This window comes from Sander lucioperca, chromosome 4, assembly GCF_008315115.2.
Source record: "Sander lucioperca isolate FBNREF2018 chromosome 4, SLUC_FBN_1.2, whole genome shotgun sequence".
Taxonomy (NCBI): Eukaryota; Metazoa; Chordata; class Actinopteri; order Perciformes; family Percidae; genus Sander; species Sander lucioperca.
In genome coordinates this window covers 32,801,848-32,825,611 of record NC_050176.1, presented here as the reverse complement: position 1 = coordinate 32,825,611, position 23,764 = coordinate 32,801,848, and the positions used below count along the sequence as shown (strand labels likewise).

Here is a 23,764-nt window from a genome sequence, read left to right as displayed (position 1 = left end):
TTTACACATAGATATGTTTATGTCAATACACAAGCTTTATACTCCAAAAGGGGCACAGTTATTACTGGCAGAGTATTATTAAGTCCTTGTGTTGAATAAATACAGCATTGCAAAAAAGCCTTCCGTTGCTATAGAAGGATCACAAAAGCGTTTTTAGAATTTTTTCAAAATGTGAGCTTTTCTCTCTTTGAGCAAAACTGCTTATACAAACAACCTCTATTTTGAAAAGTCTAGTGAAAGTAGTTGTGGTTGTGCAAGAAAGAACAGGTATGGATCGTATTGCAAAGACATTTTTGAAAAAGTAGATGTCTAAGAAATGAGCTTTATTCAGTGAATAGAGTCTGTTAACAGTGGTACATGTTGTTTTAAGGCCAGCTAAACTACAACGGCCTTTTCATTGTAGCAGATTATTAAAGAGAAAGTAAAATGTTTGCAGTCTTTCAGCGATTTTAGTTACAAACCTTCAAAGTAGTAGTTAATCCATGATTTAGAAACCAGGTCATATCCTCATTTTGGTCTGTCAGCCTTCTTTGCCATCTGGCCTATTTAGCTCCCACTTGTTGTGGCTCTGTTTAAGCTCTTTTTTATGCATAGGCAGAAACTGAGAGCCAGCAATGGAGGCAGCGTGACAGTTCAGTGGTTAACACTATTGAAACTGACCTGCAGTTTGATTCTTAGCTCTTTTTGGAGTTTCCATGACTGTGTCTGAAATCATTCACTGTTCAGTATATATAGTCAGTATATATACTATGTCACTGTGTCATTTTAAGTGTGTCTAGTGAGAAATATTATACCCTATACAGTGGTTCTCAAAATATCTACTTTCTAACTCACCATAACTACCATCATACATTGCACAGACATAAAAAGAAAAATTCAACAACATAGACCAACCAAGATGACAGCACCATCTTTATTATCACAACATTTTAGGATGGGGACTTGCCCATGGTGTCTCCATGACGGCTCCCCCTTCATTTCCCTCCCTTCATTTAAGGTTAATTTATTGTCATTCTACAACACAGGGATGAACAACGAATTTGCAAGTTGTAGTCCATGGATGCTACACAAGAAAAGAAAGAAACTTTTTTTATGGTGAGGTACAGAGGATGAGCTGAGGAGTCTTACACCCTGAGGAAGGAAGCAGCTCCGTCGTCTGGTGGTACGACAGCGGATACTTCTGTGTCGTTTGCCAGACGGCAGCAGCAGTTTTTCGTTTCTCTTTGGTTTTCTGTGAATAACAAATTTAGCTTAATCAATAACAAAGCCCCGAGGGGCAAAATCCATACCAGGTCTAGCTAAAGAAGCTTGTGCAGCTAATCATGTTCCCAAAGATTCGCCCATTAAGTGCACCAATGACTAAATGGATGCAGCATCCATAGATTTTAGAACAACCCATTACAAACCAATTAGTACAAACCCCAAATGGAAATGTTCTGCTGATAATTGGCTTAAAGCAACAACAAAAAAAGTAGGCCTTTTTATTCAGACCGACAGATGTTTATGTAGAGCCAAGCCTCTTTTAGCAGTGGGTGTTTTTGACCATTATCAATACTTAGGCCAATGACGTCAGACCCATTTCATACTCTGTTTACCACAGCCAGCCTGCTATTTGGCCTCAATGTTCATTAGCAGGCATAAGAATCCTCTCCATATATACTAAGACAAAGCTCTGGGAGACAAATTATTTAACACTTATCTCAGGCTTCCTTGGTTAGAAATGCAGAAGGGTACTCACAATGTAGCTGCAATTAGGTTAAGATTCTTCTCCTACACTACAGTCGGCGGTTCATGCTGTTTATACCCAATCAGGGTCAGCACGGTAAGACAAACATCAGTCTAACTTTACAGTTTTACAAGCTAACCTCTTTTTTTCCCTTTTTGCCTCTTGTGTGGGTTTTTTATTGCTCTTTGCTTTACCTCGGTAGATCCTCGAATGCATGTTTTGTAGTAACCTGAGCAACGATTGAAAGCTCCACTGTTTCTCTGTAAATGCGGTTGTGTATGTGCTTGATTGTGCAGAAATGTTCGCAGGTGAGTATCATTTACCTCTCATGCTGTCTCAAATTTCCTGTCAAGAGACTCACCTGTTGTTGGCATCTCTCTCTATCTTTCTCTGTGTAAAATAGGTGAGGAAAGGAGAGAGTGACGGCATGACTCACCCCCCTCAGCCCAGCCGCTCTGCTGGCTTGCCCCATGCAAGGTCCCTCTCCATACCAATAATTTTGCCCCTGACCTCAGAGCTGAGAAGCCCCTGTCCAGAGCCAATGGAGACAGCTTGCCAAGACACCCCAGACACTTCCTCGCCACTCGGCCACCTTCATGTCAGCCCCTCTGGGAGCATGGAAGCAGTCAGCAGGTCAGTGTGTCCGGTCAAAGAGCATGCACCTGTGTCTTCAAACTGATATGTCTTGCAAATTTCAGAATTGGGATAATAATAATTGTATGGAAATTATTTTACGAATCATTTTTTTTTTTTTACAAATAGAGCTCAGAGCTGTAATAATGGTAGATGTTCATAAATATATGGTGACAAATGAAATAAAATACTGTGTAAAGTATAGTCAGAGATTAATACATCATATTTATAGATTGTTTATGTGCACTTTATACACATACAGTATCACTTATGTGCCAAAAATAGAATTTACTTACTCTGTGGAATATAGTCAGGTACTCCTGCAGTTTTTTTCAAGTTCAAGTTTTTTTAGGATTGGGGTCCTTGGCGGCCCGGGTTCAAATCCGACCCGTGTCCCTTTGCTGTCGTCATCCCTTCTCTTTCCTCCCTTTCCTGTCTATCTGCACTAAAATATTTTTATTTGGATCACATATTTATCTGTAAGCGTGATCCTTTATGACCGCTGTAAAATAAAACTTACTGCTACATACATAACTTTAAACTATTAAATAATTTCTACTTTCGTTTTGTGATGTCCAGTTCCAATGTGGGGGATTCTAGCAGTGGTAAATAGGTTATGACTACTGTTTGCATAGGACTATCAGTCGAGGGTGAGGGTTGACAGCGATCAGGGATCTAAAGCCTAAGCCACGAGGCAATGTGCCTTTGGCATGCAAACAAGCCTATTATAAGTAGCTGAAACTGGAACCACTTGGTGTCGAGTGTCCTCAGTCCTATAGCAAGGCCACAGCTGTGTCTGTTGTTGGGGCTCTTGCTGCTTTGACCGGAGGTTTAGACTAGCACTACCCTTGGCTGGGATCACACCTACACTGTTTGGCTGAAAATGTCACTACTATACTGCTTATCTTCTCACACACTCCAAATCCAGTTTATCCACGATGTATGTTTTCATTTGAGTGATTTTGCTCCCTGAATTATAAATATTGACATTAGTGACATTGAGTCTCACCACTTTACTGACGATAGCACTTGTCTCAGTGGAAAAACTACAAAATATAATGTGGAGCAAAGCGAGTGTGTGATGTTGAAGCACTAAGATGAGAAATGATGATGCTGTTTTGGCCTCTACGATGACTTGGCTGCCACACCGCTGACCTTTAGTATGACATTAATCAGAGTTTGAAACCGTGTCAGCACCAGATCCATTAACACATTACATACAAGTTTGGTATGAAATGCACAGTGGTGTGCTCTCAAACATACCTGTATACTGAATTACAAATCTTAGTGAAATCTCAAATATAATAATTATAAATATTAAAATATAATTTGTATTTTTATTAGTGTTGTCAGTTAAATGCGTTATTAACGGTGTTAACGCAAACTCATTTTAGTGGCGTCAATTTTTTTATCGCGAGATTAATGTTCTTTTTGGCATAGCAAACTTTGTAGTTTTTTTCACATGCTGTTGCAACAACTAGTAACGTTAGAAAAACTATAACACCACACCGGATCTGGCTAGACCGGAAACAAAACAACAGGCATGCTGCACACACTTGTTTGGGCTTGCAAGCCGGCCAAAGAGTAGTAGGCCTACGTTACGTTTTGAGTGGATGGCGAGCGCGAGATGCCGAAATGATGCCAATAAGATTCTGAATGGAAAGTTTACTTTTAAAAAGTTGCCAAATGGTTCCATTGACAAGACCAAAGTGATCTGTGTGTTTTGTCGTTGTGAACTGAGCTATCATCGCAGCACGTCCAGTCTGAAATACCACTTGATGGCCAAGCACACAGCTGATGCAAATTCTCCGCCCCCTCGTCAAAGCGAGGCGACAATGGATGACTTCAGACCATAGACTGTATATTAATATTAACAGTCTATGCTTCAGACAAAAGCACATGGATACCACAACTAACAAACTTAAAAAAACATTTGCACAAAGCAAGCCGATCCACTTTTCCATGTTGATAAGGGCATTAAAATGAGAAAAAATAATGGGACAAAAAGAAATCAAGGGACATTTAGAATAGATAAAAATGTGCGATTAATTGCGAGTTAACTGTGACATTAATGCGATTTAAGTTTGACAGCACTAATTTTTATCTTAGAATATGTACTTTTTCAGTTTCACTGGCAGTAATAATCACTTTTATTATCCAGATAAATTCAAGTAGTATTAAATAGGTTAACAGGTTTACAATAACTATCAAAAATCAAATATCATGTCAACCTCAATAGGTTTTTCTTGCTAGCTATTTATCCCCAAGATAATTAACTTAAAATCTGTTAAATCAACAAGGCCAACCATCGCCTCTTAATGGAACAGATGTTCCTGTCTACATGAAGTAGCAAATAGAATACTTTCAAGGTGGCAACAGCTTTCCTCACCATGTCAGGATACCAGTAAATCTCATGGTGGATTTTCCCCACACCCTACAATCCTTCTTGTCAGGTCGCATTGGGTGACTGATGTACAGACAGCGTGGCAAGGGTCCCCAGTAAAGTGCGTCAGCGCTCTGAACTATTTAGTATTTACTAATAGACACCTGCAGTTTGCAAAAAGACTTAAATGATTTGACCATCTTCAATGCAAGAAGACTTTCGATACTCTCTAGTAGTGTTTGACGAATTAAAGACACTAGAGCTTTCAAATGATTAAAGACAAAGCATATATGTGAATAGTGTTAAAAATTAGTAAGGTTTATGAGTCTGTTAAAAAAAAAAAAGTTCCAATTTTAAGTAGCTGTGATTTTTGACGCATAAAGCCATAGCAAATATATAATCATTTTCCATATGTGGACTCAGTGTGTTTTCATTTATGTAGCTGTTTCTGTAGCTGCTTTCATGTAGAGGATGGATACCCAAACCGAGCCCGGCGGTACCTGGCGGGCCGGGCCGGGTTCAGACAGATATTTAGAAATGATGTTCAGGTCGGGCTCGCTCACATCAGCGCGATAAGGCATTGAACATTTTAAATTAAACAGCTTATTAACGTGCGCTTGTTGCCCCGTGTGCGCTGATGCGCTCATCTGTTGACATTTCCGAATGCCTTCCTACAGTTGCTTAATAAATGTGGGCTTTCCACACAAACGTATATGTGTCATTACTATGAGAAAAAAAAATTGGATTTTAACTGTGTCAGGCTCGGGTCGGGCTCGGACATAAATATCTTAATGCCTGTTGGACGCGGGCCGGGCTCGGACAGAAAAATGCGGCCCGATCCGCACTCTACTTTCATGCCTACTTGTCAGCTTGCTCTCAATTCCCACAGGTATGTGGCAGGCAAAGCTGTGTGAGCATAGTGCAGCATATACATATTGCAGCTCTGCCACCTGGGCCACATCTGATGACACGTGTATTAGATTTGACACGCTGTATCCTTCTTTCCAGGAGCTACTCCCGTCCTGAGTTGGTCCGTGCTTAGGTCTGATTCAGCACCCGCTGGAAATCAAATCATCATTCTCAGACATTCCTATTATTAGCTACACTTTTAGATCTTCTCATGTATCCACATTTTGACCACTGTACTGTATCAGAGCATGAGTCTTACATCTGACCATGTTAAACATGTAAAAATGTTGCCTTCTCTTTATCAAATACAATAATCCAATAATTCTGTATGCCCCAATGCTCTCACCTGTACCTGAAATATGACACCAGTCTTGTTCACCACACAGGTCACATAGCAGCGTCATGTGAACTTATTCTGTTCTCAGCATTGCGTTGGTGCACGTAGGGGATCCATATGGCTTTTGTGTTGAGTTGCCATGGTTCACTAAATCTTGTGATGTAACCATAGGGTTTCTTAGAAGCCCATTGGAAATAGGTGGGGGTGAAGAACATTGCAGTGTGGTGTGAGTGCTGGTTCCCTGTGGGTATAACGGCATTGTTGGCCGCCTGTCAGGAAATCTCATCCATCAGCCTAAAAGCCTGACAGCACATATTTAAAACAGGAACCTGCTGGCTGGATCAAACTGGTTTTCCTGCACTTTTGATGTAAGTGCATTTTTCTAAATCTCTTACAGGACATTGAGCCCTAATTAGGGCTGCACAACACACCGTTTTTTTTTTATTATTATAATGGCTATGTCAACGTGCGCGATAAACACATTGCAAAAGACTGTGATATTGCACTCAGGGATATTTTGAGTTAGTTGAAAGAGAGTATTAGTAGAAAACTGCACTTTAAAAGTTAACTATCATTCTTTTTTCGCTGGTGCCTTTTGTGTTTAGTTTCATTTTAATTCAACAAGCAATTTGTTGTATTTGAGCAGTTTACCTAAAGGAGCAGAAAGGCAGAAGTGAGTACACTTTAATATGTTTATTTATCACCAGTAATATTGTTATTGCGATATTCAACAACGTTATTGGATAGCACTATTTTCCTCAAATCGGGCTGCCCTACCCCTAATTGTACTAAGAATTTAGGTCTATGAGTAGTGTCAGTCAACCAGGTCACAGGATATCTAGACATACTAAGTCAAAGCCGACCAGATTTGCTGTTTTATTCTTTAAGATATTCGCAGGTCTTCTTCTGTTTTCTCATGCCTGACACTCCCTACCAGTCGGGAGAGCTGAAGCCTCTTTTGATACGTGGCAAACTGTTTCAAAGACGACGTTCTAGATACTAAGTTTGATGTTCAAGTTCGGTGACAGAGCTGACATTAGGTCAGATACCTGGTCTAAAAATCAGGGGAAAGGATAACTGCTAGGTGCTACAAAGTCAGTCGTCAAAATCATCTAGGCTCTGTATTTTAGCTAGTGCTGAAAAGACTTTTTACCTCGATTAGTTGACCACAATTTGGATAATTGTTTAACAAATTTGTTAAGCATGAATGCCAAAATATCACTGGTTCGTAGATGGTTTCTTTTCAAAATGTTCTGACAAACGATTATTGAAAATAAAATGATATAATACATAAAATGAAATACATTATTTGACATGAAGACATTTGTTAGATACAATCTGAATTGTATTAAGTATGTGGAATTATTTTAGCCACTGCTAAGGTCGTGGTGATGCTACCGTTTTTATGCAAAACTACGGTAGGTGAGTTGACATCAGGGGCACATTCAACCTTAAAGTGGTTGCTACGGTTTTCTGGTTGAATGACATGTTACCTCAGAACGGTGTGAAATGGTGTGCAATGGCTTTGAGTTATGTTTTCTCTCGTTTGCTGGGTGTGTCTCTCGTTTATTGTCTTTGTCACAGGTGTGACAATCAGCAGAGACGTGTTTGTATACTCGTGGTTTTAAAAAGGCAGAACGCTTCTGCGTACACAACACAGTTTAAAACAAACCTGTTGCTACATTTGTCGGGGCTGAACGTGGCACAGGTATTTTTGGTATGAAACACACTGCTATGTCAAATTTATTTATTATCATAATTTTTTAAATCTCTGATAGAATGAGCATACACCAAGCACAGCTTAGCCAGGCGTATCCAACAAATACTTTAGGTCTTGACCACTACATAGTTTGTGCTCTGCGGTATTCTAAGAATGTGTTTGTAGCACCAACTCAAAGAATAGCTTCACCTAAACTATTTTTGAGCAAAGTGTAAAAATTGTGTAAAAATTGATTTAACGTACAACTAATCACAACTGTAATTGGCAATAGACATAGTAAATGGCACCTCCAAAAGTGTTGTGAAAAATGTTGTTCACATCTGAGAGAATAACTTTAATTAGACTTCAGCGAGTGTTGTTGTTGCCTGTTATAGAGGGATTTTGGAAAAGGTACGGCAGGGCGGAGGGAGCAAGTGACCAGCATCCACTAAGCCAGACTACCTTTGTCTACATTTATTTTTTTTAAAGTGTCCAGAATGACCACCTTGTCATTGGTAGATTTCCGTTTGCCCCAGAGGGATCAGGCCTTTTTCTGAGTGCCCCTACAAAGCTTTTTGTTATCCCCTTAGTAAGGTAGTGGGTAAGCAGGATTTCCGCTTTTGCAATTCACGACATCAGTGACGGCCCATATTATTTTAATACGCTTGCCAGACTGTGTAACACCAGTTAAGAACATGGGGTGGGAAGAAAAAACATTCACCTCTGAGGCTCTTAAAGAATGTGCAGGTTTTTGTGGTGAACCACACTTGCCTCTAAAACAAGCACATTTCCTGAACATTGTGTCATTTGAGAAAGTTCAACGAACTTTGGCCCATTTTGATTCCTGTCTGACTTGAAACCTAAATCCTTTGTTTTGAACTTGCTGAGTTGCTGCCCGAATGGCCAAAGAGGTTTTCCCTCCCCTCGACACGCCTGCGCCCTTAGCCACTTGATGGTACGTCACGTACCAAAACACAACCAACAACCAAACATTCACTTAATAACTCCACTCAATAACAACTCTTATAACATCTGAGACTCAACATGTTTACAACCTGCGATCAAGCTGTTACAATAACACAGTAGGCCTAGTTATCTCATATAGGAAATTGTTTCAGTTTGATGTTGTCTACTATCTGTCTCTCTTTAAAACATTAAAACTAAACCAGGAAAACAAAATATTCTTGCTGCTCTATTGGATATCAACAATATTGTGTGCCTACTCCTTTTTGGCTTCTGCTGAACTGTATATAGTATAGAGGACAGGAAACATTTTGTTTACAGTAGGGACGAAAACAAAAGATAATCTTGCTGTTAGTCATGATGTCATTATTTAGAAGATTGGATATAAATCACTTAGTGTTAAGTAGCAGCTGCAACAAATTGTATTATTAATTAATCTGCCGATTATTTTTTGGATTCATCATCTCTTTTTTTAAATAAAATGTCTGTAAAAGCTGTGACAAATGCCCATCACAATTTTCTAAAGCCCAACGTGATGTCATCACATTCCTTGTTTTGAAAAGTAAAAAGTGTTTTAAAATAGTCTAATTAATCATATATCCAAATAGCTGCTGATTATTTTTCTGTCAATGATCGAATCGATGACAAATGGCCTAATTGTTTTCAGCTCTATTGATGAGCGAAGTGTTCTGCATACTCCGTCAGTCACTGTCATTCTGTCATTTAAAAATGATAATGTAAATACTCAGTTGAGCAGTTAAAAGGAAAAAAATGTTGTACCTGCTGTAGATGGTTTGTAAAAAAAAAAAAATGTAACATGACCTTTTGTCCAAATACTTTCTGTTGCATATTTTTAAAATGAGGTTACTGAGAATTCATGTTGTCCCGACGTGTTCGTTTTTCACACTTGTACATCCAAATAAAGTCCCAATAGGAGTTTAAAGTGATGAATAGTGACATTGTTATGTCTTCTACAGAAAAAATATGGGCCCTTTTACAATCAGACATTTTGACTTGTCAGAGTTGGGAAAGCACAGGTGTTACTAATAACATTAACGATGGCTCTGCTGCTCTATTCAAGTGTCCCAGTAAGCCATGGCAGTGTGACAGTGAGCCAGCATGCACAATATTACAACACTAAAACTGAAGTAGCTAAATGGAATTCATCTATTTTTTTTTACTCCTGTGCTTTTCCTTTTGTGACATGTTGAACAATGCAATGTGAAGATTCATGTCTAATTTGGTTAAAATGCTTAAAACAAAACACAAATTTGGTTGATTTTAAGTTTTTAATTTAATATAAAGTTAAGTGTCACTGTAGCAAACCTTTAATTAATTTAACAGTAAATAAATGGCTCACAGTGAATTAAATAAAACAAAATATAAAGACAACCTTGACTTCTTTATGTGATACAAGGTCTAAAAGTTCAGGGTTTTGGTTGCAGTGATTTCTTTCTGCTTTGACTATAAAGAAAATAATAAATTATTCAACTCTGCTTAGGCAAACAAGACTTGGTGATTATGAAATGTTCAGCTTGTAAGTGCCAGGATATTAAATAGTTGAGCAACCTTAACATTCAGTGCAAACACTGAGTTCCTCTTATCGTTGCATAATTTCATCATGTGTTGCTGGCATACATCCAGTGGCAGCAGCCAGCCTATATTCTAGAGCAGCACCCATTTCTCTTTTGGTTCATAATAATTACCAGAGACAAGTTCCACAAAAGCACTGATCTGTTGCACTGCATGGCTATTATTCTGCTGACAAAAGCCAGCTTTATGCCCCACTGACATGCCCCACTGACATGTAGTGATGTGGGGGGGAGCTTAATGTTTTTCTGCCGTAGCGCTTCATAGCCACACCCTGCAAGCTCATTAATTTTGTTTTTTGTTTTTTATATTTCAGCTCCCAAGAAGAAGACAGGCCAATATCTCCTTTCTACTTAAGGTAGGCCTCCACTCTGTGTGTTAGAAAGATGACAGAACAGGATGAGAGTATGTTGCTTTGGGCTGGAGGAGTGGGGGATGTGTCTGTGTGCTGTCTAAGTGCATTATCATCAGAAACAATAGAAACTCCAGTTAGAGGGAAAGGTTTACTTATGTTTATGTTGAAATAAATATTCCTATACCAGTAATTATGTATCTCAGTGTACGTTTGCCCTCTTATGGACATAATGTGCAAAAATAGATATTCCAATAATTTGACAGCTGGCGATCTCCTTGGTGTGTCATCACCAAAAGATCATTGAACAGTGTAGGAAGAATAGGCTAATAACTGGAGCTGAAATGATTTGTTGGCAACTATTTTGATAATTGATTAATCAGTGATTAATCGTTTTAATCATTTTTCAAACAAAGTGTTTGTTAGTTAACAAGTGCCAAATATTTTCTAGTTCCTGGCTCTCAAATGAGAGGATTTGCTGGTTTTCGTTGTGTCATTATAAAATAAATATATTTGGGTTTTTCCAGTGGGGATTTTTCAGTGTTTTTTGCCATTAAAAGACTTAATGATTAATTAAAAAGATAATTTGTAATGAATCGATAATGAAAATAATTGTTAGTTGCAGCCTTAATAATATTTGACTACATCAAACCAATATTTAATATGTTTTATGTATTTAATATATTGCCGTTAGAGCCAAAGTGGAAGTAAAAATGAACCCATTACAAGTGAATGAAATGTCAATACATTTATACAACATGCTGTAAACCTCATGTTTTTACACATGCAGGTGATAAGGTTCCAGTACAACCAGACCACACCTACATGATAATCAGCTGTTAATCATCAATGACCCTACTGTCATCGTTTCCCATTTAGCCCTCAGTGTATGTTGACCTAAAGCCCTTAAAAACTCAGCAGCTTGTCCAGTCAGTGTTAACGGCTGGTTCTTCAGTTTGTCATTTGGAGTTGGCACATTTTGACTGGAGTGTTTTTTGCTGACCTGAGACCTGATATGGCTCCAGGGCGGCTGTTTGTGTGATCAAGCCTTTTTATTGCTTTTTTCTAAAAATAACTGAATAGACCAGAGGCGTCGTTAGACCTGAGCGTCCCCGGCTACAGCCCCGAATGTTTTATGAATCGCCCCGGATCTCTTGCCCTCTCTTTCTCTCTCTTTTTTTTTTTTTTTTTTTTACAAAAATAAGTATAATGGAATAAAAAAGCCCCAGAATGGCGCATGCAAATAAAGAAAACAAGTGTTTTCCAAGGCACTCGCAGTTCTTACATTTTTTTTGTAGAACTAATGGTAGAACTGTAACTTTGTCCAGTATATATTTCCAAGGCGAATAGAACGGGCAACTACGTGCGGGGTCTGACCAACATGTTGTATTTGTCGCTATCACCTAGCAACTGTCTCTACGTGAGGAAAGCTGTGAAAGGTGTAATTTTCGGAGGAATCATAGCCAAATCAGTCCAATACATTGATGCCATTAACACAAAGTTTAGCAGCGCAATACTAATGATTTTGTTTGAAGTTCCCGTGACGTTTCCAGTCTATGGTTCAGACTCAAACACACGGAGCTCTGAAGCAGACCTGTGAGTCGCTTAGTGTCCACTCTCGCTGTAAAAATAGAGATGAGCTCTGTGTATTTCTGCTGTAGTTTATGTTTTCCACCTCTGATGTATAGCAGCGAACAGCCACTTCCATAAACGTCTCATTCAGAGACCAGGCCGGGCCCAGACCCCCAACATCATAAGTCCCCACACAAATTTGGAAACAAAATCTTGGCTTTTGGGTTGCCAGGCCAGTTATGATTAGGGCAAATATTGGTGCTATTTAACTAACCTCTACAAACTGGGCAGCTAAAATAAACATGCACTGGCTATGAACAAGCTGGACAAGCCAGTCCCCGTATTGCATTACATTCAGTTTAGTTAAATGAGTCCGGGCTAAGCCCCAAACCTCCTCAAATCCTAGAAAACGCCCCTGGAATAGACACACAATAAAAGCTTCTCAGGATAATTGTCAGAGTAACTGGGATAATGCACTCAGAGCTGACAAAAGTTAAAAAAAAAAAAAAAAAAACTTTAAATGCACTTTATGAGTCATTGGACATCCAAGCTGAAACATTAAAACTTTCTTCTTCATAGTCTGATTAAATATTGTTGTTGCACAATCGCAGGTAACATGTACTCCGTCTTTAATACAGTTAATATAGTTTTTGCAAAATGTTCTTCTAGCAGCAGTAAACCCGGATATCAGAAAAAAAAACGTATTAACTTTGCCTCGAACAACTAGTCTCTTAGTTATAATGTAACATTACACAAATCCTTTTCATCCATGGCGGAAGGTCAAAGGTCCCAACTAGTGCACTAATCCAAGTCCTAAACATGTGGTCAGTCATAGAGTCAGCTATTTACAATATGTACACAGTATATTACTGTGGTATGGGATAAATAATCTCTTTGTATACATTATATAATCTCTCTACTCTGCATACTTCCTCAGTAAACTGGAGATGACATTTTATAAAACTACTCACATTTTGCAAGTCATGCTTTTTCAGCTTCTAAAATATGAGGATTTGCTGCATTTCTTTGTTTTATGTAATTGTAAACTTAATGTTTGTGAGTTTTGGACTGTTGGGTGGGAAAAAATAGCTCTTTGAAGATTTAGTCTTGGGTTCTTTTATACACAATAAAGGTAACTTCATTAACAGAAAACATTATCTACAGATCAATTGCTAATGAAAGCATTAGTTGCAGTGCTAGTCTGTCATCTCTGAGTGACTAAGACTGTCTGTTGACACTTTCTGTTTACTACTCTCTCCCTTTACCTCTCTGTCTCCACCTCCTTTTAATTTCTCTTGCTCACGTTCATCAATGACTAACTCTGTGGCCTTTGTGTACTTTGTCACATACGCACAGACATGCCATACAGCTTTCTCTCTCTCTGCTGAGGTCTACTTGCATTCCTTCACATACAAAGACTCTCAGGCTGCCACATGGGAGCTTAACCTCAGCCCAGTCAAAATGGATCATAAATAAGCATACCTTTCTTCTGTGTGTGTTGACCAAAGACTCTAAAGTTCCTGGCTAATATCTGACTGTGGTGTAATACTGGATTATCTGAATGGACGCCCCTAGGTACACAGGATTTAACTGGTATAAGCTTCTGCTTTAGAGGCGTTGGAGTTGTTTCCTCCTTGCTTTTTATGCTGTAAAGAACACTTGACTTTAAAGCCCCAACACAGACACCACTACAGAAAGATGTTATTTAGTGCTTTCTGTTATTTGCGTAGCAGTTTTCTTAGTTAGAAGGTCCTCAATGAAGCAATTATATGAAGCAAACTTTAAGCTTTTGTAAAACAAAGACTTGCACTGCTAGCTTTTTTAAATCACACACAGTGTAACAAAAATAGTACAATTATACTACCAGACCTATCATTTCATTACAGACCTATCATTGCATTACAGACCTGAATTAACAGTTTTATATATAGTAAATATTACAGACACCATCAAACTGAAACAAAGAAAAGCTGCTGATTTGTAAATTGTCACAAATTCAAAAAGTCTGTCAAAGAAGTTGAATATTAAACATTATATTGCTTGAAGGAATAACGCAATCTGGCTGCCAAACCTAAAGATATGTGCAAGAATGTACAGAGGGCAAAATGTATGGATACAGCGGACACCCAGAGGTGGACATAAACGCAGACCCCAGTAAACCCTGACATTACAACTGGAAAACAGGTTTGAACCATTAAAAAGTCTCAATGAGACAGAAGTGGCGATGAAGAGTGCCAGCCAACAGAAGTCTCATTTTGAGTAAAAAGGGAAAAAACAGCTAAAGAGACGATTAAACTTGTAACTGGTTGTAGGAGGTGGCGCGTAAGACCATTGAAACATACTGCTTCTTAGATACTATGGTCTGTGACATAAAAGAGAAAATTCCTCAACTGGTAAACACGCATGAGAAAGAGCAGTCGGAAGTGCTACAGCAGGATTACATTGACATTTTTAGTTGTCTGGAAACCCATTTTTTTTTATTAGTGGACCACTGCCAGTGTCTACAGGGCAAATTACCTGCCAAACCTGCAGTCTGAAAGGGATCAACTACGTCTTCAATCTGTTCTGAGGAAGGCATCTTTTCAGGGCAGATGGCCTCCACTCGAGCAGATCTGGAGTAAAAGCACTGATGGACCATTTTTGATTCAGTATGCAACACCCATCAGCCAGACCTAAGGTTGCGCACCTGGACACACAATAGCCTCAATGCCACGAAGACAAAACATCACAGCCTCAATGTCCAGCATCTCCTAATTCCTCCTGCCTTCACTCTCCCCTTCTTCACCCCTTTACTGATACATTTGAAGTGCTGGTTAGCGCTGGCATTAAATTCACCCTCTAGTCACTGTCACGTCATCTGCCTCCGCCCCAACCAAGCACATTCTGAAACACCAAGCTTGCTTATAACGAAGACGACAAAATGAGGGAACAGCTTACTTTTGCCCGGACTGATGAGACTGATAAGGTCAACAAGGTCACCAAAAGTTTTCCTAATTAGTGTCCTCCCATCTCCCCTCAAACAAATTAAGATCAGAGATTAATTTAATGTGATGTTAATGGATGCTGCATATAAAATCACCAGTAATCAAATCAACACCAAGCAAATCTGCCAGTCATCAACACAGACAGGAAAGAAAATGACTTGCCCTGTCCCCACAATAGCCATTTTCTTTCGGCCGTTGGTAGTGGACCTCCTGCCTTATACAGTGACCCCCACAGGCTCTTCTTATGGACCTTGCTTTCCTATTTCTGGTTTCCTGATCTTGTAGATACTTATTAAATAATATACATGGCATTGATTCCATTGCCCCCACAAAGGTAAAGGTAGTCTCTGGTAAGAGAAAAGCACCAGAGAGAAATACCATGCTGGTAAATATGAATAAAAGAGTAATCCTCCTGCTACCTTGATATTCTCCCTACAGGCTCAAAAAAGTTTTTAACTGCATGGCATCAGATATTCTGCAAATAGTCAACACTTCACTTCTCTCCGGCTTTCTCTCAGGCCCTGCAGTTATTAAGCCACTCTTAAAAAAGAATATTCCAGACAACTCACTAATGAACAATTACAGACCCATTTTTAAGTAAAGTAAATGAAAAGGATGTTCCTCATCAGCTTGACGCATTCTACTGTAGGCCCTAAAGAATTATTTGATGTTTTCCAGTCAGGATTTTGACTACTACACAACACAGAGACTGCTTTTGTCAAGGTCTTGAATGACATCCACTTTAACAGACAGTTGAGAGGTTTCAGTCTTTGTATCATTAGGTCTTATTGCTAAACAACAACACAACATATTACTAGATAGACTGGAAGACTGGGTAGCACTTTCTGGCATATTGCTAAATTGGTTTGAATCCTATTTGAAGGACACTTGTATCGATCAGTAATTAAACATCTGAGCGTATAGAAATGACGTATGGAGTTTCCCAAGGCTCCATTCTCAAGCCTCTTCTATTCCTATATCTATCTATATCTTTTCTAAATGCCTTTCTGTCTTATGTAAAGCAGTTTGAATCAACTTGATTTTGAAAGCTGTTATACAAATAACTTGCCTCTATGTATGTGATTTGTGTTGTGTAAACCTTCCTGGTAGTACTCACTGCATCGGCTTCGATCTAAGTTCAAAGTTCATACTCACATGTGACTGCAGCAGACCTTGACCAAACAACTGTCTGTATTCCTTGTATTCCTTTTCAAGGGTAAGGTTGGATCATTGTCATCCCTATACTGTACCTTAAACAAACAGTTGCAAGTTTGTTTCAAGTTTAAACACTCATGCTATAGCTGACAGCGACAATAAAAAGACAGGAAGAGATTTGATTTCTAGAACTTTATAGCTCTAAAACGTTTTTACAGCTGGGGAATAAAATCAGACATTGTGTTGCAACATTAGAATGTTGTTGGTGGCATGAGTTTATATATTTTTTGTGATTTAACATTTTTTTATTATTTACTTTTTTACAAAATACAAAACCTACAATTCACAACATGAACAAATCCCCCCCCTTCCGTTATCACCACCCACCCAGACAAAAATCAAGAAAAGATGACACTGACTACAATATTCCAGACCATTCAACAAAATAGTAACAAAATAGAATAATAGAAACCAAACAAATGTGTATAAATGACAACACCATAAGCCCATCATACACATCTCTCCCCATCACAAAGCTTTTTAGGAGCCCTCCAGAATGCTCAGGTACTTTTCCCATTTTATGTGCTTATCCATCCCGCTAAGGATTGACCCATCTCCCAAAACAAATAATCTTGGGCTGAATGAAACCTGGGTCTCTGCAATCTGACATAGGTTGTCATGTATCCCGGTCCAAAATTCGTGAACCTTATTACAGGACCATAGGACATGAAGTAATTGGCCGTCCTAAGTCTAACATTTCCAACACCTTATCTAAACATTCTGGTGCCTTTGGGCAGGGGCGCCGCCAGGAATTTTGGGCCCCATGACAAAAAATCAAATTGGGCCCCCTCTGCACAGCTGTTGTCACCACATCTCTAGGACCTAACTGTCCCATCAAAAGCTTTGCATAACTCTAATTAAAGGCTTGCAATTGTCTTGCTTCTTGTAGTTCAATACTAGTACTAGCACAGTATTTACTGGTGGTGATTTGTACATGCATGCAAGTCTAGTATGCAGTTCACTATTTGATGGAAGATTAAAAACAACCATAAAAAATGTGCTGAAGGCCATCTTTTACAGTCTCAATGTATTTTTATTGTAAAATTTGACAAAATGGAAAATTCTAACACTAGTCTGTAGCTACCTAGCTTATTTCACTATGGACATTAAGCCAACAGGTTAATACCACTCACAGACTATAGAGGGTTTTCACCGACGTCACGTTCTGGGCGGTAACCTGGATGCACGGCCATACTGGAGGCACTCGGTGTAAACAACTGAATGGAGTAATGTAGTATTGTGCACTTTGGATACTTTAATACTTTATGTCTAAACAACAGAAAAGCTCATCAAAACGCGTCCAAGATGCAAAGGCATGGAAGGACTTGGACCACAAAAAAAGGCGCGATATTTTGAGAAATTACAGTTTATTGGCGGTGCTACAAGTTGGCTCCCTCTTCTTGGATCCATGGCGACCCGGTGATTCTTCCTTCAGTTGCATATCCCAATATAGCCAACTACCTGGTTTTCTCGCCGAGCCCATACACAGCGGAAGACCTTAAATCCTACAAAAGTTTGGAGGCTTATAACCAGATGGTGTGTGGATGGGTGAGGGAGACGCAGTACCAAGTCATTAACGACCAATGTGTTGTGAAGGCCAAAGTAAGTAATGCAATAACGTCTTTAATCAATCTAACCTTAACTGTATGATATAATTGCGATACTCAAGGTGTAGCCAAGTGACTCTCAATCGTTTTTTTTTCATTTCAAAGACCGAACAAGAGATTTTTCCCTCGTAAATCCTGGTTGAGCTTTGCCAACCACAAGCGCCTCCTTTCCTCTGATAACTTCTGGCATTCCTCTCCCTGGTTTTTAATAACCTTTGGAAGTCGATAATATTCCAAATGTTTTTCTTGGTCTGACCTATTGGTACAACCTAAAACACGGCAATAATTAACCATTTTCCTTGACGCCGTTCGGGATCTACTTCAGTGCCTGTGCTTTGTTGTGATGCGGAGTACCTCCAACATAGCGACTTCAGGTCTGATGACGCGTCGTGAAAACCCTCCATAGGCTACCCACCTTTCTTGGTGAAAAACTGGGTTACAGTTTGACACTCTTTCCTTTGTCTTTCCTCTCTCTCTTTTCTCTCTTTACTTTTTTGAAAACCAGATTTTGATTTAACGTTACTTTGCAACATTGTGGTCACTGTAGTTCTGGCGCATCTACTGACTGCAACTAAACACCGTCACTGCGCTAAGGCAGAACCAAACCATTTCATGCAGATACAGGGGGGTGGTCGGTCAATATGGATGTTTACTTTTTGGTCAATGGGGATATTTAACTTTTACTGCCAAAAACAAGTAAAAACAAAGAGATAATTAATTTTATTATTTTATTTGAACTATGTACACTGAATGATAATGGTTTAATAATTTTATATTAGTTTTTACCTATTTTTTGGGGCTCCTGTCAGTCATGGGCCCTTGGAATTGTCCTAACTTTTCCCCGATATGATATTTCCGTTATGTTTCTGATGCAGTGACTCATCCCTTTTGCCTTATGGTCCCTTATGCCAGTAGTTCATGACTCATACTTTGCACACAAGGCAACAATACTGTCTCATACCAGAGTGGTTTCACACGGTTAGATGTTTAGTTAAAACTAAGTCGGTGGTTCTTTCCAGGCAGTGATGTCCCTTCCTTTGTCTACACTGTGCCAAGTCTGCCAACCCGCAGGCTATTTGGGACGATGATGGCTGCACAGAGATATTTAATTACCAAATGTTTCACATTTGACACTAACAGCTGTCACACTCAGCTGTTTATATCATTAACATCCTAAATGCAGGCCAAGCAGATGTATAAGAAATGGACAGTAGATTTGTGCCTGAACAGAGTAGAGTGTATTTCAGGATGTCATGAAAATTATTTACAGTCCAGAACACCATATCAGGTGACTTCACTCTTCATTTCTGAGAACTTTTACCCACAAATCTTGTTTCCATACAGTGTTTTTAAGTAGAGGAAATGGTTCAAACACATAAAAATGGTCCAAAGAATCCATTTCACATTTTTATCAGAATCAAAGGTATCCAAAAAAACAACATACTCTGGTTGTCAGTAGTTCTCAATAAACTTCAACAAATAATCCAGTTTTAAACCCCAACAACCCCAAACGTTCCCAACAAAAGGCCAGTTTTCCTAGGGCCCCAAGATAAATCTGATGGGTCACAAGATGATTAAAGATCTAGAAAAAATGTGTATGAAATTGTCTATATTTCTTTTACTAGTCTCATGAAATATGGCTATATTTACCACTCTAAAATCATTTTAATTAAACAAACAGAGAAGTAAAAATCCACATAAAAGGCTATAACCTGGGACAAGGAGGAGTTAGGAGTAGACAGTGCTTTGTTTTAATTGGTCATAAATCAAAAGGTTTGGGAAACACTGCCTTTTACCGTCACAGTGTCATTTCTAAAATTGCAACATAGGGCATGGTCCATTTCTCGAAGTCTGATAACCATCCTTCCCTGGAACATATTCCATTTATATAATTCACTCTCATCACTTTTATATCAGGAGCAGATTGCAGCATCGAGGACGGTTCTCAAAAGTTAAGGACAGATCTTGAAACTTCTGTCATATTTTAGCGCTTAATGTGTCCACTGCTCTTGCCCCCGGCCCATACCTCGGACATTTGAAATCACTAAGATCTAAGGTCAAATCAACATTAGTAAGCCATTAAACTGTTTTCTGTTGCTTTAACCTGTTGAGTTCAGTGCCAAGTCTATTATTAGGTAGTGGGCTAATATTGTTCCTGCTGTTCCCAGAGATAATCAAGCGGATTAGTCTGCTGCCACTGGAGCACCTGTGAGCTAACTTTCACTCTTCTGTCTACCTCTTTACTTTCCAACTGTTTTAATAAATGAAAATGAACTCAAAGTGAAGGATCTTTCAAGTCATGAGCACCGATGTTAAAACTGCCAATAAAAAAGTAGCAGACATTTACAGCCCCATGTTTATGATTTGAATTTGTTAAGCTCATCAAAATGATCATCTGGTTATCACACAGTTGGGGCCTGCCATCTTTTATCTGATTCCCTATCCCTGCTTACAACTTTGATGATGTCAATGCATGTACGTGCCATTTAACACAGGTTCACCACAGTCACCTTCACAGCGTACCATCAATATGTTATTATCTCTCCCTTTATCAGTGCATGATCAGTGAAAGCTGTGCTATTACTGTCAACACCACTGTTTATGGAAGATTTCTTCAGGTCACCCTTCTACATCCTCCATGTAAGTTGTCTCAGGATACTTTACAGATAGAGTAGGTCTAGACCACACTCTATAATTTAGAGAGACCCGACAATTCCCCCAAGAGCATGCATTTGGTGTGACAGCGGCAGGAAAAAACTTCCTTTTAACAGGCAGAAACTTCAGACAGAACCTGGCTCTTGGTGGGAGGCTATCTGACGCGACCGGTTGGGGGAGAGAGATATACAGAAATATGGCTGATAATAATTATAGCACTGGGTATAATGGAAGAGGTGGAGAGGAGCCTGAGAGCTGAAGGCTCTGGCTCCCATTCTACTTTTGGAGACTCTAGGAACCACAAGTAACTTTGCATTCTGGGAGCGCAGTGTTCTAGTAGGGCAATAGGGTACTATGAGCTCATTAAAATATGAGATTAAGAGCTTTGTAGATCAGGAGAAGGATTTTAAATTCAATTCTGAATTTTACAGGAAACCAATGCAGAGAAGCTAATACAGGAGAAATATGATATCTTTTCCTAGTTTTTGTGAGTACACGTGCTGCAGCATTCTGGATCAACTGAAGAGTCTAAGAGACTTACTGTATTAGAGCAACCTAATAGTAAGGAATTACAATAGTCCAGCCTCGAAGTATCAAATGCATGGACTAGTTTTTCTGCACCGTTTTGAGACAGGATGTGCCTAATTTTTGCAATATTATGCAGGTGGAAAAAAGGCGGCTCTTAAAGTTTGTTCTATGTGGGCCTTAAAGGATATACAGTATACTGATCAAAGATAATTTTTTTTTTTTTTAGATCAACTTTTTATTGTTTTTATATTTTTTAACTAGGGCTGTCAATCAATTAAAAATGTAATCTAATTAATTACATACTCTGTGATTAATTCATCGAAATTAATCGCATACATAATTAACGGTGCCTGAACCGAAAAAAAGAAAAGAAAAAAAAGGGTACTAAACAACAGTTGATGACATTAAAGAACGGCTTGTTTATTGCTAAGGCCATATGGTCAAAATTAAATGATTTAATAATAATGTATAACAATAACAATAACTTATTTCACTAGTAAATTGCTGTTGAACGACAAAAACAACCACCAGATGGGAAATGGACATTTACAATAACTTCAAATGCACCACGAGGCTGTAGTTTACCAGTTTCATTGAACGCACCGTCTCTGTTTCTCCGACGGCAGCGCCAGCTGCAGACACAGTCAAACTTTACACCGTTCAGCGTTAGCTGTCAGCATTTTAACCGTTTTTAATCCAGCTACTAGCTAGCGGTAGGCTAACGTTAGCTGCTGTCGAGTATAGTGTTAACTAGCATCACGTGCAGCGGTGTTTGTGTTACCTGCATCGTCTTCAGAGCATCAGAGAGAAGTGCAGACATATCAGTGGCACCAGATTTTGGTAGCCAGGGTTGGCAGGAAGAAGATTTTTACAAGTAAATGTTCCAATCAATGATCCAGGCAGCACATTCTCGCCTCCCTCCTTCATTTTACAGTCCAATGGTGGCTAGAACGGCTCCGGGTCAAACGTCAATATGGAATAGATTAATCTGCATTATTTTTTTTTACGCGTTATTTTTTCTCAGATTAATTAATTGAAATTAACGCGTTATTTTGACAGCCCTATTTTTAACATACAGAACAGACAAATACAATTGAACAAGAACAAAAACCCTCTCCCACCTTCCACCCCCCCACCCGCTGGTGATTTGGATTCTTGGAACAATGGAAAATGTTGTCCCAAACTGTCTCCCAATTAATTGCGTTCCCCTCAGGGCTCAGCTCTCGCTCTCATTTCCTTGCTATTGGGAGTTCTCCTACAAATACTTGCATCAGTTTAGCGTAGATCTTGTACGCTAATCCGTGTGGCTCAAGACTGTTTCCCCATGGCACTCCATAGCATTTTAGGGCTGATCTTAAGCGCAGATACAAGAAGAAGGATGTCTTGGGGACCTCAAAACTAGCTCTCAGGTCTTCAAAACTCAACATACCTTTTTCATTGAATAGCTGGTTTACAGTATAAATGCCTCTGTCACTCCACTGCGCACAAGCAAAGGGTTTGTTACCAGACATTAAGTGTGTATTCTGCCAAATTGCGGTGTTCAAATGCCACTTATTGGTGTAGCTCAGTTGCTCCTCCACCTGTTTAAAGTTGGTCAATGTGCTGGTGATAATAGAGCCATAGGCTCGCATACACTTTTTTGGACACACACCTGCAAAGGCAAGGTCTTGCAGTCTTAGACTTCCAGTGAGGTTTTGCTCTATTTCTCTCCATGGAACTGTAGATGAGGGGTCCATCCACACTCTAAAGGCCCGGACACACAGAGCCGATAATCGGCCGTTGGACAGTCTGGTGAGGTCAGTGACTCGAGTCTGTTCGGTGTGTTCCGTGCCGTCGTCCGTCCGAGGGGCCGTCGTCTTTCATTTTGGCCGATTTGACATGTATAATCGGCGGGGCGGGCACTGCTGGCAGTCAGACTTAAATGACCTATCTGATTGGTAGAGTGCTAACCCGGAAACGGGGAATGGAATGAGCGTGACTAGAGTCTCTCAAAATCTGACAAAAATCTTTTAAACTGACCTTTGTTGATCTGAAATGAAGACAGATTCAGCAACTGCATGGCCTATTTCTCGCTTAAAATGTTTTCAGAAACATGTTTCGGTGAACTATTTTAGTACAATTTGAGACTGTATTCTGAACAAGCCGCCATGACAGTCTGTCTTTGAATTTCCAGAGAAACAAGACCCACGTGACGCGTTCGTCCAATCAGCTGCCGGTTTTCATTTTTGGGCGACAATACAGATTAGCGCCGCCTGCTGTTATGGAGATGTATTACGTCTCGTCGCTTTGGTGTGTTCTGAGGCACTTTTTTGACCAATTTGGGGAGACTGATCAGCCCAACTGCCTTTCTGCCTCTGTGTCTGGGCCCGTAGCTGAAAGGCTCTGTGATACACTTTAAGGTTGGGGTAGGCCAAACCTCCCGTGTTTGTGGTATGTTGCAGGGTAAAGTATTTAAGCCTAGGTTGTTTATTATTCCAAATATACTGCCGAATTAAGATATTGAGTTTCTTCCAGAAATGTATCGGTGGGGGTAAGGGGATCATTGTACTTAAAGCCCATGTTGCAGGGTTTATTTTCTAATGAATTTGTGCAATTTGCTTGTTGGTAATAA

At 39.4% G+C, this 23,764-nt stretch overlaps 1 protein-coding gene across 5 annotated transcripts in view; it reads left to right on the top strand.

Moving 5' to 3' along the window:
- Positions 1 to 23,764, top strand: part of fam13a (family with sequence similarity 13 member A) — an 80,472-nt gene that overhangs the window by 20,279 nt on the left and 36,429 nt on the right. For all 5 annotated transcript variants that reach the window (XM_031276932.2, XM_031276931.2, XM_031276933.2 and 2 more), the window contains exons 8-9: positions 2,130 to 2,359; positions 10,557 to 10,598. In XM_031276932.2, the coding sequence (XP_031132792.1) occupies positions 2,130 to 2,359; positions 10,557 to 10,598 (272 nt within the window). The remainder of the gene's footprint in view (positions 1 to 2,129; positions 2,360 to 10,556; positions 10,599 to 23,764) is intronic.